This window comes from Elephantulus edwardii, unplaced genomic scaffold, assembly GCF_000299155.1.
Source record: "Elephantulus edwardii isolate Elephantulus edwardi_28Jun2011 unplaced genomic scaffold, EleEdw1.0 scaffold00150, whole genome shotgun sequence".
Classification (NCBI taxonomy): domain Eukaryota; kingdom Metazoa; phylum Chordata; class Mammalia; order Macroscelidea; family Macroscelididae; genus Elephantulus; species Elephantulus edwardii.
Window position 1 is genome coordinate 3,712,683 of NW_006399900.1, and position 17,439 is coordinate 3,730,121.

General features: G+C 37.9%; 1 protein-coding gene across 1 annotated transcript in view; it reads left to right on the forward strand.

Annotated features, from left to right (window-relative positions):
• The window catches only part of NDUFAF5 (NADH dehydrogenase (ubiquinone) complex I, assembly factor 5), a 51,958-nt gene that overhangs the window by 4,912 nt on the left and 29,607 nt on the right, over positions 1-17,439 (forward strand). The window contains exons 2-5 of the mRNA XM_006894761.1: positions 3,781-3,821; positions 9,051-9,114; positions 14,541-14,588; positions 16,641-16,744. Coding sequence (XP_006894823.1) covers positions 3,781-3,821; positions 9,051-9,114; positions 14,541-14,588; positions 16,641-16,744 — 257 coding nt within the window. The remainder of the gene's footprint in view (positions 1-3,780; positions 3,822-9,050; positions 9,115-14,540; positions 14,589-16,640; positions 16,745-17,439) is intronic.

Below are 17,439 nucleotides of genomic sequence, written 5' to 3' on the forward strand. Positions count from 1 at the left end.
ACAAGAACAAACTGGGAGGAGGGTAGAGAGAATAGTGCAACAATGAATGAATGGAAACCCAAAATCTCTGTAAATGTTTATGAAAATTAATAAAATATAGAAAAAAACAAAAAAAAAACCCCTAGGCCCAGGCTGGCTAGCCTCACTCCAGGGACAGAGCAAACCTGCACGTCAAACACATTCCACAGATTACATGTACAAAACATGATGCACATAAATGACTATATGCAAACTAATAAAAAATTGAAAAGAATAAATAAGTTTTTTCAGTCTGTGTAACAAAAATTATGAAGTGCCTACTTTGGGCACATGTTGGTTCACATGCTGGCCTGATTTGAGACAAAAGATGATTAACTGTGTGAGCAAGGATTCTTCCATTTAGAAGGGGAGATGAGGCACTGCACAGAAACTAGTCAAGTCTGTCAAATAAAAAGTTCTGGTGCCATAATGTGTATTCTGTTGTGCTGCTACAGGGGAGGCTGACTGTTCAAATCCACCACTTACTTCGAGGGAGAATCTTGGGTGGTCTCCCATTAAGATTTATACCCTCGGAAACCGATGATGAGCTGTGATGATTTGGACCCATTTAGGCAGTTGGTTTGGTTTTTGGTATTAGCATAGAAGTAGAAAGTCTACTATCAAAGACACAATTCCTCCATGTTGTTTTGTTTGTTGTCATTTGCCGTTGAGTTGCTTTTGACTCATAGCAACCCTATGTACAACAGCCCTAAACCCTGCTCTATCCTGTGCCAATCGCACTGCCTCTGACACACCCATCTTGATTACCCTAGTCACTGAATCAATCCACCTCATAGAGGGTCTTCCCCTCCTGCACTGTCCCTCCACCCTCCCAAGCAGGATATTCCTCTCCAAGGACTCGTCCAACGTGTCCAAAGTATGTCAGACGAAGCCCCAGAATCCTTGGCTCCAAGGAGCAGCCTGCTTTAATCCTCTCAAGGATGAACCTGTTTGTTTTCCTAGCAGTCCATGGTACATCAGTACTCTTCTCCAGCACCACAGCTCAAAGGCGTCAATTCATACTGGCAGGAAATGAAAAGATTTGTTTCATTGGGGAAATCTGCTGCCAGGAACCTCCAGATTGCTGAAAAGCAACAATGTCTCTTTAAAGCCTTAATAAGGTGTACCTGATCCAAACCATGGGTCCTTTCAGTTACTTGCTAAGCACCTAAAAGTTGCACAGTAAATAAGGATGATAGAAGAATTGATGCCTTTGAGTTGTAGTGTGGGAGGAGAGTACTGAAAAGGTCCCTTGGACTGCCAAAAGAACAATATGTTTTAGAGAAGGTGCAACCAGGGTGCTCCTTTGTCTCACATATTTTGGGCATGTTTTTAAGAGGGGCCAGTCCTTGGAGAAGGACATCATGCTTGGAAAGGTGGAGAGTTAATAAGAGGAGAAAGAAACTCAGTGAGATGGATTGACAAAGTCACTATAACAATGGAGTGAACTATAGTAGAGATGATGAGGATGGTACAGGATAAGGCAGAGTTCAGATCCATTGTTTACTGTATCTGTGAGTTTCTATGGACATAGTGCCCATCCTACACTGATCTAGTTAGTTGCTGGATCCTTCCTGAAGGTTTGCGATATTCTGTGCTTAGAACATATTTCTAGCCTCTGTTACCTTCCCATAAAAGCACCTGGTCTATGGATAGTTCGGTTGAGTCATGGGCAGTATGCAGGCCTGGAATTCGATGAAGTAATATGTCTGAGAGTGGCTAGAATAAAAGATATTTTTCTTAGAATTACATACAAAGTGGACTATTCTGTGAAGACTTGTGCTGTTATCTTCTTTCCCCACCTTCAAAAAAGTAGATATGTTTAGGCTTAATGGTAAGGAGTTGTGCTGCCACCCCAAAGACATGCAGATTGAATCTCCCACCTGCTCTGTAGGACAAAGTTGGATGATCTCCTCCTATGTGATTTTACTGCCTTTGAAAAACCCACTGGAGTGTTAGTGATGAGTTAGTTTTGACTCAACAGTAAATAACAACAATTACTATGTTCTGAAACTTCAGGCCATAAACATAGGATGTTTCTGAGGGAATAAATGGAATGTGTGGAAAATTAGACTTCTACATCTTGATTCTTACCAAGTGAAGCTAGCACAGCAAGAGGAAGAGCCTGCCTTAGGACCTTTTTGAAAACAGATGGAAAAAGAATTGCAGTCTCTTTGGATTAAGGAGATGTTTTGCATTGGGCAAGTCTGCTCTCTGAGAACTCTCAAATTACAAGCAGTGATGTTAGTTTAAAGACTAAAGTGTGATTCAGGCCGTGGTCTTTTCAGTTACTTGCTGTGTGTCTGAGAGCTGGACAGTGAATAAAGATGACCGAAGAGTCAGTGTCTTTAGGTGTTGGTGTTGGAGAAGAGTACTGACTATCCCTTGAACTGCCAAAAGAGTTAACATACATTTTATACAAAGTACAGCCACAATGCCCCTTAGAGGCAAAGATGATGAAGCTTCATCTGTCAAACTTTGGGCATGTTGCTAGAAGAGACTATTCCTTGGAAAGGGCCATCATGCTTGAAATGGTGGAGGGTTAGTGAAGGAGAGGAAGACCCGCAATGAGATGGATTGACAAGGTGACGGCAACATTGGGCTCTAGTGTGTCAGATAATCAGAATGGCACAGGATAAAACAGGGTTCAGATCTGTTAATTCTAGAGTTCCTATGAGTCATACTCAGTTGTTGCTGTCCGAGGGTAAAGTATTTTTATAATTATTAATAATGAGACAGACTACCAGGCATGATATAGAACAGAGAGTGTGAAGAATAGGGAGCCAGCAGTTCTCCCCTGAAGGCCTCAAGCCATGCTTCTCTGGGTATTTATTAAGAATCATAAGAAAGGTAAATAAAGGAAAATAAGGGAGTACAAAACAAAAACAAGGGATTATGGGGAACTCTTTTGCAGATAAGGCCAAGTTCCTCTCTATCGTTTATGCTTATTTCAGGGATGGATTCAATATAAGAACAGAGTTGACTCTTAGGGAATGCCTTAGTGCCACAAGGTGACCTTTAGTTTGTATTAAGCCTCCCTCATATCTTGATATAGCTTTTGGTCTACTTTTATTAAATTTGATATTCAGCTTCCCTCACTCAGTGGTACCTAAAAACAATAATAATTTACATCAAGAAAGTTGGCTCAAGATGGTTTATGAATTTAGAAGTCTCTGGTGGCCTAGTGGGGTGAGGAGTTAGCTAGCAACCCTATGGTATGTGGTTTGAATCCACCAGTCCACTTCTTGGGAGAAAGATGAATAATCTCCTTCCATGCGGTTTTCAGTCTGAAAACCCAGCGTCAGCTGTGAGTCTCTTCTGATTGGGTAGCACACAAGAGCAACAACAACAACATTCAGTTGTTTATATTTAAGGGCCACTTAAACATTCATCTGCAATAAACCTTGTAATATCTCATGCGTCTGTCTGTGAAAGGTAATGCTCCTTTTGCTTTTCATCTTTGAAACCATATTATGTGAGATACAAATGATACATACTTTTGTACAAACATACACATTTTTTAAAACATACTGAGTCTTGATTGATGTTAATTGGCTTCTGAAATAATTTGTATTAATTTGTTTGCTGAATTATTTTAATTTCTTTACCTTCCTATTCAGAATTACAGTAAAAATTTACAGAAAAAGGGGTAAAATATTTCTCCACTGGTTGAACTAAACAGAATTATTGGAAAAAGTTTACTTCTTTCTTAAACCTATTCATCTTAACTTGTGTGTATCATTGCCTCTTGATATCCTTCAGGTTGGAAGTCGCATTGCTGACCGTGTATATGACGTAGCCAGGTGAGTGATACTGTCTTAGTAAGATGGAGTCACATTTTGGCTCGTGACTTCAGATTAAATGTGGAGTACTTGGTATCAGGAATGGAAGAATCTCTGGAAACCCTACGTCTCTGTAAACTTTCATTAACATTAATTAAAAAAAAAAAGAATCTGGAGAAATCTGCTGCCAGAAGTAATCACACTCTCATTCACTTGTTTTTAATGTGCAAGAGCAGGCGTTCTTCATTGTTGGCTAAAAAAATGAGTGAATACAGGCACAGCTCATAGCTTCTTGCCAACTCTGAATCATCCTCTTGATTTGCCTAAAAGCAAGTTGTAGGACAGATTTGCTCCAAAATGGAGATAAAAAAATTGATTGCAAGTGAGTATTTAAGGTCTTCTAAACCTAGATTTAAACCTTTAATTAGTAATAGTCACTTATCTTCTAGTTGTGCAATAGAATTGCTCTGTAATATTAGCAAATCACTCTTTTAGTTAAAAGATCATCTATTAGAACAAATAATGAGGTGAATTTATTATATTTGTCTATCGGTGCTTTTGCAGTCATGTTTTAGATGTATTTATCCCACTTAAAAGAGAGTCTTTGAATGACTTGATTTCATAATGTGTCATTGTTTAATGATCCCATTTCATCTGTTCTGTTATTTCACTGGTTTGAAAAATAGCTAATTCTTAGTATTACAGTTGTTTGTTACACCTAAATTATAGGTGATTTGTGATTTCATTAATGAAAAGTTAAATTTTGCAAACCTCTGAATTTTGAAATTTTTATTTTGTAATCTTAGCAAAACACAAGTTTTTAAGACTTTTGATTATGGTTAAATGCATATCTTTACCATTAGCTCTTTGGCATGAAATTCTTGGGAAAATCCTCAGAATGCACTGGTGAGTCCCAGTGGGTCACCTCTAACTCCTGGCAACACTGTAGGGCAGACTAGAGGTATTCCTGTGGCTTCCTAGGCTGTAATGTTTATGGAGCACATCACTGGCTCTTTCCTTCTGCAGAACTACTGGTGAGTTTGAAACACTGATCTTGTGGATAGCAGCTAAACCCTTAGCCATTGTGCCAATAGGGCCCCTTTTACATACACTCCTTGTGTACCAACTCTGAAGGAAGCAGTGATATTTCCATTTTATAGATGGGAAACTAAGATCCATCAAGGATCAATCACTTGCCTTTGTCTGCAGAGCCAATCCGTTTCAGTCCCAGAATTCAAATGTTTCTTTTTAACAGTTGTGCTTGTGTTCCTAATCAATATGTAAGGCTCTAGGAAAGTAAGTTATTAACTCTAACCATTGGTATTCTCCATTTCTGTACAGGCTTGCTATATTCTAACAGATTTTTAAGAAAGATTGAGAAGAAACCATTTTTGTTGCATTTTTTTAATAGCTGATAAAAAATGTAAGCTTTTTTTTAAATGTAAGCTTTTCTTGTCTCCAGGTTTTCTTTAAATATTGATTTGGTATCTCTTTCTCACTCTGTTATGGCTGTCCAGTGAGAGCTGACTCATCCCTGACCCTCCAGGTGCTTTTTAGAGACTGAATGACGCAAGAGGAGTTTGGCCGTGTTTCTCTGAAGAACAGTTGATAGATTCCTCTTGTTTACATTTTAGTTGGGAGCACAGCTCCCTCCTGATTAAGCCACTAGAGCTGCCATGTAGTATGATACAGTGTATTTTATTTCTTTTCATAATAAAAGAAAGATTATCATCTCTTGTGAGATTTATAGCCTCTGAAAACTTGTTAGTGGGTCAACAGTCAGTTTCAGCTGGAGGGCAGATACCACTTGTGATTTGAGTGAAAGTGTACAGAGCATATTTTGGGGTTTTATTAATTTATACACAGATTATTTTATAAAATTAATAACAGTATCCACAATGTACTTGCACTTTTCCCACTTAATGTAATTCTGATTTCATGAATTCTATCCTTCTAAGTTTTATCCATGGGTAAATGTTGCGTTTTTGTTTTTTTTTTTAAATATTGCTTTTTAAAAAATCCTGTGTGGTTGATTATTCCAGGGAGTAAATACATACTGTTAAGATCTCAGTTGCTACTACAGAAGTAGAATCCACTATCTGCGGGTTATGTTAGCTGGCCTTGTTGTTCCCCAAGACTCTGGTCCTGGGGCTTCAGAACAAGCGAATCATCCCTTCAAGGTTACATATAATTAAGAAGCTTACAAAGCATTACCCCTTTGGCTCTGCTAATACAGTATAATTAGATATTGTAGCATCAGAAATAATAGTTCTGGTTCAAAATTCAAGGACTGGCTGGATTAAATTTCTGATGTTGTTAAGTGCCGTAGAATCATAGACCGCACATAGTGAGCCTTTGAACATCTTTTCTCCAAGTTCATAGAGTTTCCAGAGGCAAGCTTTTTTTTTTTTTTTTAAGTGAAGCCACTCCTACTTCCAAGCCTCATGAGTACTTCTAAGTTAAGGAGCTCTGGTGACTGAGTCCATATGTTAGTCCAAAGATTGAGTGTCTCCTGAGGTTTGAATCTACCAGAGTCTCCTTTAGAGAAAGCTGGATGATCTCCTTTTTTTGTGGCTTAAGTCTTGAAAACCCAGTGGAAGGCTGCTGTTATTCAGGAGGTAGGAAGGGAGTGAGTGATTGACTTGTTGAGTGACTTTGGGTTGACTAACACAGTGCTGAGCACTTAATTGTCCTGCTTCTTGTATACCATCAAGTTGGAACTGACCCAAAGCTGATCATTTGGTGGGTTTTCAGAGGCAGTTAATCGCATGGGAGGAGATGGCCCATCTTTTTCCCTAGGAACAGCTAGAGGATTCAAACAAGATGCCTTTTGGGATTGCAGTGCAGCTTCTTGTCACTAGGACACCAGAGCTTGCTTAATAGTACTTGAAGCCTGGTAAATTTTTAATAAAGATTATTATTTAGTTCTTTTTAGTTTTCCATATTAATACTTCCTCATTGTTCACAAAGAACGTTGTTTTCATGTGATCTCATGCATCAACAAAGTTGAAAAAAAAATAGGAATTTACAAAGAAATTTGGAGGACAGCTATATGACCAACTGACTGGAAGAGATTCATAGTTATTTCCATTTCCAAAAAAGATGATCCAACAGAGTATCGAAATTATCAAACAGTATCACTAATATCACATGCAAGCAAAAATCTTACTAAAGATTCAAGAATGACTGGAACAGTATATCGACAGAGAACAGCCAGAAATACAAGCTGGGTTTAGAAGAGGCTGTTGCACTAAAGGTATCATTGCCAACATCAGATGGATCTTGGCTGAAAGCAAAAAGTAGCAGAACAATATCTAACTGTGTTTTATTGACTATGCTAAGGCATTTTGCACTGTGGATCACGACAGATTGTGGCTAATCTTGAGAAGAGTAAAATCCATGAACACTTCATTGTGCTCATGCTAAACCTATGCTTAGACCAGGAGCAATTGTTAGAGCAAGGAATCATTGTGTGGTTCAAATCAAGAAAGAAATGTGTCACCATCACAAGAACATGGAAACAGCCCAAATGTCCAACCTCAATAAAATAGATTGAGAAATTGTGGTACATTCATACAATGGAATACTATGCAGCACTCAGGAGCAATGATTTTGAAAATTATTGTATAACTTTAAAGAGACTTGAGACCATTATGTTGAGTGAACTACCTCAATCCCAAAAGGACAAATAGTGTATAAGATCACGGTTGTAGAAACAGAAAGATAACTAGTAAAATGTATGATGATCCAAGAGGGGGGAAGGGTAGGAACTGAGGGGTGAGGATTGCATGGATAAGTCATAGGGTCACACAATGTGATGGATGGGGGGGAGGGTGAATAAAGGAAATGGGAAAGATCTAGCGGAGATCTGGAAAGACAGGGCAGTGTTGGGCGTAGTTCAGTGTTGATTGATTTTATAAAGTATAATGACTCGAAATGATTGTGTGAAACAAAGTGTGAATGAAGGATGGTGTGAAATACAATGTATATGAACTATGAAGAAAACCAATATAAATTAAAAATGGAAAAAGCCCTGGAAATTAAAAAAAGGAGGGAATGTGTCACATTTGTGTCCTTTCTCCATACCAACCTATAAGCGGAAAAAATCATACAGGGAGCTTAACTTAATGGAAAAGAATGTGGCATATAGATCGGAGGAGAACTCATCGACAACCTGTGTTAAGCAGGAGACACCTTGCTTGTAGAAACTGAGGAGGACCTGAAGTGTTTGTTATAGAAGGTCAAGTACTGCAGTCTTCAATATGAATTGAAGCTCAACATTAAGAAAACAAAGATTCCCACAACCGGATCAATTAACAGCATAGTGATAGATGGAGAAAAGATTGATTGAGGCTGTTAACGATTTCATCTTACTCGGATCCAAAATCAACACTCTTGGCAGCAGCAGTCAGGAAATCAAAAGACGAATTGCATTGGTAGAGTTGGCTTGCAGAAACCTCTCCCTAGTGTTAAAAAGCAATGATGTCTGTCAAGAGACTAAGGTGTGCCTGATGCAAGCCATAGTCTTCATAGCAGTTTGTTATTGTTCATCTGAGAGCTGGACAATGACTAAGGATGACAGAAGAAGCAATGCCTTTGAGTTGTGGTGCTGGAGAATGGTATTGAGCATACCATGGACTGCCAGGAAAACAAAGAGGTCTGTTCTGGTTGATACTTGGGGGCAAGAATTTTGAAGCTCTGTCTTAACATATTTTGGACACATAGCCAGGAGGGACCAGTCCTTGGAGACTGACATCGTGCATGGAAGTGTGGAATGTCAGTGCAAGAGAGAAAGATCCCAGATGAGATGGATTGACACAGTGACTCGGGTGATGAGGGCAGATGTGTTCAAGATGGTGAGATTGGCTCAGGATAAGGCAGATTTCATAGCTGTTCATAATTGACTTGATGGCAACAACAACTATCTTGTAAGGATATTCATGTTAGTTTATATTGACTTCTTTATACAATAATCTCATTTAAGTAGTATTCCAGTCCTTAGGATGGAGCAGCCTCCAGGGAAGCCAGCTTCTAAGGACCTCCGAATGACTAGCCAGTCAGACTTGCTTCATACGTTTTCTTCTCTGATAGAGATAATTTGTAAAGTAAGAAAGATGATGTAACTCAGAGAGTTGTGTTCACGAACATAATTTTTCCTAAGAAAAATTAATTGTTATTGTGTAAGGCACACATATGAGTTATGTATTGCCTATTATTGATATTACTAATAAAACACTGTTTTTATATTAGAGATTTCCCCCTCGCTTTGGATGTTGGTTGTGGAAGAGGTTACATAGCACAGCATTTGAATAAGGTATGTCATTCAATGTTAAAATTTTATTCTGAGATACAAAATTGGCTCATTTTAAAGAAAGACTTTAGAAATCACAATTCAATTTATGTGATACTTTGATTTTTATTACATCAGAATTGCTAACTTCTTGGGCGTTTTGGTGCTACAAACCATGATTGTTTTTGTGTGTTAAGCATTTTTTCTTTTACTACTAATAAATTTTTTAATTTTAATTGTAATTTTAACAAAAGTTTACAGAAAAGTTGCATTTTCATTTATTGTTGCACATTTTTTCTCCTTTCCCCCTCCTCAGTTCATCTTTTTTTCTTAGTATTCATTCATTGCTGTACAATTTCCTCCCTCCACCTCTCTGATACTCCTCTCTCAGTCCTCATTGTGCTTAGTGAAATAGCTCAGGCACAGAAGGACAGATCACTGCATAACACCAGTGTTACAAAGCAGAACCTGACATGGGGGACTAGGAGGAGAATAGGAAAAGAGTGGCTAGATAATATGTAAGGCAACGGTCCAGCAGAAGAGGTACGTTGTTTTTTATTACAATGGGAAAGTCTGCTATTCAGGATCTCTTCAAAGTACTGAAGAGCAGTTGTGTCACTCTGGAGACTAAGGTGTACCTGGCACAGGCCATGATGGTCTTTGCAGTCACTTGCTATGCATCAGAGAGCTGGACAATGATGAGGGATGATAGAAGGAGAATTGATGCCTTTGAGCTGTGGTGTTGGAGAAGAGTATTGAATATACCATGGACTGCTAAGAGAACTAATAAGTTGGTCATGGAGAGGGTTAAGCCAGGCTGCTCCTTGGAGGCAAGGATTCTGAAGCTTCATCTGACATACTTTGGGCATGTTGCAAGGAGGGACCAATCCTTGGAGAAGGACGTCATGCTTGGGAAGGTGGAGGGACAGTGCAGGAGAGGAGGACCCTCTACGAGGTGGATTGAGTTTGTGACTGGGGTGATCGGGGTAGGTGTGTCAGAGGCAGTGAGATTGACACAGGACAGAGCAAGGTTTAGGGCTATTGTACACAGGGTCACTATGAGTTGCAGGTGACTCGACGGTGCATAACAACAGCATTGTATTTTTAAAATGGATATAAATTTATTTTTATTCCCACTTTGCTTAAATATGTATGGTAATTCACAATGAAAATCTGATTTGCGTTATTGAAAATGTAATTACTTTTCCACATTGAAAAACAAGGAACTCATGCACTATTAAAATGGATCACCCTGGAGGACATTATGCTAAGTCAAGTATCTCAGTCACAAAAAGGACAAATACTGCATGGTGCCACTGTTGTAAAACAGGACTGACCTCGGGTTTGGGGGGAGACTGAGAAAGATGGGTTCAATAATGTATACTGCATTGAAACAGATGAGGAAGAAAACTCTTTAAAAGGGATATATTATTAGGTATTTTTGTCATGACAGGAGCCCAAAAACAATTGTAAAATAATGAAAGACTTTTTCTTTTACTTTTCCAAGAGGGTAGTGTACTAGGGGGGAGGGTTGGGAGAAAAAAAGTGCAACAATGAATTAATGGGGGGAAAAAAACCAAAAAAAGAAAATTTAATTAATTTTTAGTAAAAATTCATTTCGTCACTGAGTAGAAAAGTCTTTCTGTATGATTAAACCTGAGTTGTTAGATGCCATCAAGTTCATCTCTACCCCCACGTGACAAAGTAGAATTGTCACACAGGGTTTTAATGAGTTGTAATCTTTGTGGGAGCAGATCTTCTGATTTTTATGCTGTAGACTTTCTGGGTGGATTCAAACTGCCAGCCCCTTCTTAGTAGCCAAGCTCTTAGCTATTGTGATGCCAGGAATTTTTTGTGGTATATCCATATATTCATAGTTACTTGTTATGCATCAGAGAGTTGGGCAGTGACTAAAGATAACAAGAATCAGTGTCTTAAAGTTGTGGTGCTGGAGAAGAGCACTGAACATACCATTGGACCACAAACAGAACATACAAGTCTGTTCTAGAGAGGGTAAAACCAAGCTGCTCCTTGGAGGAAAGGATTTTAAAGCTCCATCTCACATAGTTTGGGCATGTTGCCAGGAGGGGCCTGTCCCTGGAGAAGGTCATCATGCTTGGAAGGGTGGAGGGACAATGCAAGAGACGAAGATGCCAGATGAGATGGATTGACACAGCAACTGGGGCAGTGGGTGTATGGGTGTTGGAGACAGTGAGACTAGCTCAGGATAGGCCAGGGTTCAGAACTGTTGTACTTAAGGTCGCCATGAGTCTTAGGCACATAACAACAGTCCCTATGTGACTTGATAGCACATAACATCAACAGTCCCTGTATGTGCGATTCTGAAGACTTCATGGGAAAAAGCTGGGCTACCAAAAGGCAAGCAGTTTGAATACACAAGCTGCTCTGAGGGAGAAAGATGAACATTCTCTTGTGCAATTTACAGCCTCTAAAAACCCACTGGAAGTTCAGCTATAAATCAGTTGTGGCTTGAAAGCACATACATAAAACAGCAGTCCATATGTATAGAATGTTGTGCTGGATACAGAGATTAAAGTGGCATTTCTGTGTAGCGTCTACTTAGATTAAAATTTTGAATTGGGGTAGGAGTATGAGGTGTGTTACAGTTGTTCAAGTGTAATAGGAATTAAAGGGAAGGAAAATTAAGTAAAGTCTCAGGTGGTCATGGACTTCTCACATACACAGAATCTGATCAAGAATTTAAAAGACTTTGGATTGGTGGTTTGTTGAAATACTGGAAGTGATCAGTGATAGGAGGTAAGGCTGAGATTCAAATAATTGTTGCAAGGTGTTGGAAAGTATGATATAGATTAATTTGGGATGATATGCAAGGAAGATTGAAAAAGGGAGAGGATAGGGGGAAAAAAGAGGCAATGTTAATGGTGGTGACTAAAAAAACCACTCAAACTTGTTGCAGTTGAATCAGAACTGACTCATAGCTGCCCCACCATTGAGTTTTCTGAGTCTATAAATCAACAGGAGATTACTCATCTTTGTCCAGAGGAGCTAGTGAATTCAAACCGCCTGGCTTTGGATTTGTAATGCACAACTCTCTTCCCCTAGGCCACCGGTGCTCCTTAATGGTGGTGAAATAAAGGAAGATTGGCCATCCAGGGATACAAAAGCAGCAAGATAAAAAGGGATATCTGAGAGAGCGATAGAATCAGTCAGTAGAATGAACTTGAGAACTGATTACATAATAAAGGACCTGGTGATTTTATCTTTCAGTCAGTGAGAACAAATACTGTAAATACTTTACTCATTTCTTCTTCTATTTTCCCTCCCATACCTAACACATCAACAAATCTTGTTTAACTTTTTTTTTTTTTTAACACGAAAGAAGAAAAATTTATTAGTGACCCAGAGGAACTCTTGCTCCAAAGATCTGGGCCTTGTTTAACTTTAAAAATATCCACATCTCTCACTTCTTGGAGCTGTTAACATTACTGTATTGATCCAGACTACCATCATCTCTTAGTGATCTTATTGATCATGCTGCTTCTACCCTTATCCCACAGTCTATTTTAGAGCAATCAGATAATTTTAAAACAACAGATCATTTGCTTCTTATGTCAGTAGTGATCTAAAGCACTAACCCTTAATGCTTTATCTCAGACCTTCTCTCCTACCCTTCTTCTTAACCTTTTAACATCTCTAGCCTGCCTGCTCTCTTGAATGTTGTTAAGTGTCATCAAGGGGCCCCTTGTGTCACTATTAGTCACTCTAAGTGACCCTATGAACAACAGATCTGAACCCTGTCCTAGCCTGTGCGTCCTCATATTTGTGACACACTTGAGCCAATTGCAGTCATTGTATCAGTCCATCTGGTCGAGGATCTTCCTCTCTTTTGCTGACATCCACCTTTTCAAGCTGATGTCCTTTTCCAAGGAATAGCCTCTCTCAGCAACATGCCCAAAGTATGTGTGATGAAGTTTTATCATCTTGGCCTCCAGGGAGCACTTTGGTTGCACCTTCTGCAAGACATTTGTTTATTCTTTTGGCAGTCCGTGGGATCTTTGGCCACACTGCTCCAACAACACAGCTCAAAGCCATCAGTTCTTCTGTCATCCATAGTTAGTGCACAGCTCTCTGATGCATAGCAAGTGGTTGAAAAGACTGTGGCCTGAGAACCAGTGACACCTTCGTTCTCAAACTGACATCATTGCTCTTCAGTAAGTGGGAGAAATCTCTGACTGCAGACTTTCCCAGTGCAGTGTATCTCCTCATCTCCTGACTGCCGGTACCAAGGGTATTAATTGTGGATCCAAGTAAGATGAAATTGTTGACAACTTTAATCTTTCCTCCAGCTATCATAATGTTGTCTATCAGTCAAGTGGTAAAAATTTGTGGTTTTTTTGATGATCAGATGCAATGCATATTGAAGGCTTGCATTCTTTGATGTTCTGCAGCAAGTGTTCCAATTTTTCCTCACTTTCAGCAAGCAAGGTTGTATAAACTGCATAAGGCAGGTTATTGATGAGTCTTCTTCAATGACACATTCTTCTTTATAGAGACCAGCTTCTCGAATAATTTGCTCACTATGCAGATTGAATAGGTATAGAGAGAAGATACAGCCCTGATGCGTACGTCCTCCTTGCCTAGGCATAGGTTTCACATGAGCACAATTAATTCCTGTTCTTCTCAATATGAGCAATAACTTGTTATGATCTACACAGTCAAATGTCTTTGCATAGTCAATAAACACAAACATTCTTCTGGTATTCTTTACTTTCAGATCCATCAGACATCACCAAAGATATCCCTGATGCCACAGCCTCTTGTAAATCCAGCTTGAACTTCTGGCAGTTGATCAGATTTTATATGTTCAGTGATTTATTTATAGCAGGTATCTTTCTTTAAAAAAAGCATTGGACATTTGTTAAGTAAATACTGCATGGAGAAATCCAAGCTAACTATGAAGTTGGTCATTTTAGTGGCTGGAACAAATCAAAGGCTATCTTTGGTGGTCTGTTTTATATAGAGACCCTGAGATGAGTAGAACCTTCTTAATAGTGGTAAGATGAGGGGAAGAGAGAAGTTAGAGATGGGAGATTATAAAAATGGTGATTGAAGGAGCACGATCCTGGAAGAAAAAAGAGAGCATGATGAGAAATGTTAATCCAGCAAAGAAAGACTTAACACATTTTTTGGAAGGAAGAGAAGATGGGTGAAGCAGAGGATAGAGGAAACCACTTAACCTTTCCCAACAACCTTCACGTATCCACCTTTGTTAAGTCTTAGTTCTGGATCTTTTGTAGCTGTATAACTTACTAATAATTTTGCTAGTTATTTTATACCATGTTGACATTATGAGCAAAAATAATGTTACAAAGCGAAAAGTATATTTACAACTTTTTCTGTAGCAATTGCAACTGTTGTTTTATTATAATTATTCAATCCTCTAATTTGTTTTAATTATTCTACTGCAGGAAACTGTTGGCAGGTTTTTTCAAGCAGACATTGCAGAAAATGCTTTGGTAGGTAGATTTATTACTGGTGTTTTTTTCCCTGTTGGTTTGATTTTCAGAACTTTACTCCTTTATTTTTGTTTTCTCCTAAATAAAAATTTCTTTTAGCTTTTAGACATTTTAGAATTTTAAATGTGGCATACAGTAAGAATTAAACTACACAAGAAACATAAAAGGAAAAAAGTCATCCCTAATTCCCTTTTGGAAAATCTACTAATTACATTTTGGTCTCCACCTTTGTAGGTACCCAAAAACACATCTTTATACAAATGATGTTATGCTAATATACTATGCTTCTCACACAGGTCACTTCTGAGTTAATGAATTGAGTGTGTGAGTGGCATCCACTTCCGAAATGGCTTGTCTCCGGAAACTCTATGTACGAACAGTGCTCAGGCCGTTCGTTCATAGGATCGCTATGAGTTGTCTATGACTCAACGGCATCAAACAACAACAACAACAATAGACATAGACACACACACACACACAAATAGATACTGTCGAGTCAGAACCATAGCTGCCCCTCCAGTGGATTTTCAGAAGCATTGAATTACACAGTAGGGGATTGCCCATCCTTCTTTCATCTTGAAGCTGGTGCATTTGAAATACCAGACTTTTGCATGACAACACAGCTTCTTAGCACTGTGGCAATATAGTAGTTTAAGTATGAGTATTCCATAAATTATTTAAGCAAATTTCTACAGAAAGGCTATTTTCTTTCTAGTTTAAAATAATCACAGGTAATCATTGTTGTCTTAGGCAAATTTGTGTTTTTGCATTTTCTCTCTCCTTGTAAATAAGTTGTTGATAGTAGAATTTATGGCTTTATTTTTAATTTTTGATCTCCAGACCAAACAATGTATTATATGAAAATACTTATTCTTTTCTTTGACACACTGAGACTGTCTTTTTTGTCAGTCTGGTGGGTGGGTAGAAAGTAAAACCCAATTGTTACTTTTATTAACATTTTTTCAATCATTTGTGCAACAAAATAACTATTCATGCCTTTTGACTACTAATATTTTATTAGTTTGTGAATTTTGTAAGTAATTTTTTATAATTGCATACATTCTGTAAAATAATTTTTTAAAGTACTTGTATATTGTCCTTTATTCTAAACTTGGCATATTCTTATTGTAGGTGATTTATAAGAACTTAGTTTTTAGGTATATTCATCATATATCTATCTTATGAGGTCTTTGTAGTTTTTTATTTCCATTGTTAAATACTTTTTTTAAAATAATAATACAATTTATTCAGCTGGTTAGTTTATGTGATGCCTTCCCTCCCAAGGATTATTTTGTACTGGTTTATATACAAAGTTCATAAAGTTTGTATACATTGTTTTTCACACCAGATAGTTGATTATGCTTTTAGTCAAAGTCAAGTGATTGCTCTCAAGTCAGAACCAACTCAGAGCTTACCCTCCAGCAGATTTTCCAAGATGGAAATTGCACAGGAGGAAATCATCCATCTTTCTCTCAGAGTGGCTGGTAGATTCGAATTGCCAGAGAGGCACCATCTATCTATCTATATATATATACACACACACACACACACTCACGCACACACACATATGTATATGTATGTATGTGTGTGTGTGTATATATATATATATTCAGTTTTCCTTTTAAGCTATACTTATTTAGGCTATTTTACCTAAGCACATGGAAATGTTGATCCACATTTTCATCTAGTACCTACCTTTATGGTTTCAATTATTTTACCAAGGCTCTGTCTTCTCAGGTTTGTTGTAGTGTGTGATGGGAGTCCTGGTTTTTTTTCTGATTAACTATCCACTTTTGCTGTTGTTATATGCCATCGAGTCACCTGCAAATCAGAGTGACCCTATAATGACCCATGTAACAAATATTTTTTAAGTGCCTTATCTGCGTTCTACCTTGTTTTTTTAAAAAGATGTAAACTCCCTCATAAATATAACATGGCTTCAGTTTATTACTGTTTATATTACTAATTGAGATTCTATATAAATGACTAATTCTAGATAAAGGAGTAATTGAGTTTCTATATAAATTTTAAACTTTTTTTTTTTCCTGTCAGAAACTTACTGTAGAAACAGAAATTCCTACTGTCAGTGTATTAGCTGATGAAGAATTCCTCCCCTTCCGAGAAAATACATTTGACCTGGTGGTAAGCAGTTTAAGGTTAGTTGTCCTTATATACTTTTGAGAAATACAAATTTCTGGTATAGTTTCTGGTATAAAATGCTGGTTCACAGTTACAAATATAGTTAATGAAGTGAGTTATTATTTTTAAAGTCACAAATAGTTTTCTTGGTTGTAAAGTATAAAATTTTTCTGATGAAGAATTATGTATGTTATGTACTTTAGTGGAAGTACAATGATACAGCCTTAACTTCCCTCACCCCTGCTTTTCTTTTAAGTTGCTAAAGTTTATCTGTGATAAAAGGATTTTCCTCCCCACTATAGATTAGTGGCCTGGAACTGCTATTGGCAGGGATTGAAGTTTGAAAGAGTATGTTGAAATATGAGTACATTTCTTAGAACCTATCCTGTCAATAAAGGGAAAGCTACTATTTTCTTCAGCTTTAATACTTTTATACAGAAATGATGTTCTCAAAGTTATTTTTCCATTTGTGGTTTCTACCAGGTGCCTTCACATTTATTCCACAAGCATATATTGTAATTATTTACTGGATTAGAATATACAAGGCACTGTACTGAAATATTTGTTGTTGTTGTTGTTGTTATGTGCCATCGAGTCGTTTCCGACTCATAGTGACCCTATGCACAACAGCTCTAAACCCTGCTCTATCCTGCGCCAACCGCACCGCCTCTGACACACCCATCCCGATTATCCCAGTCACCGAATCAATCCA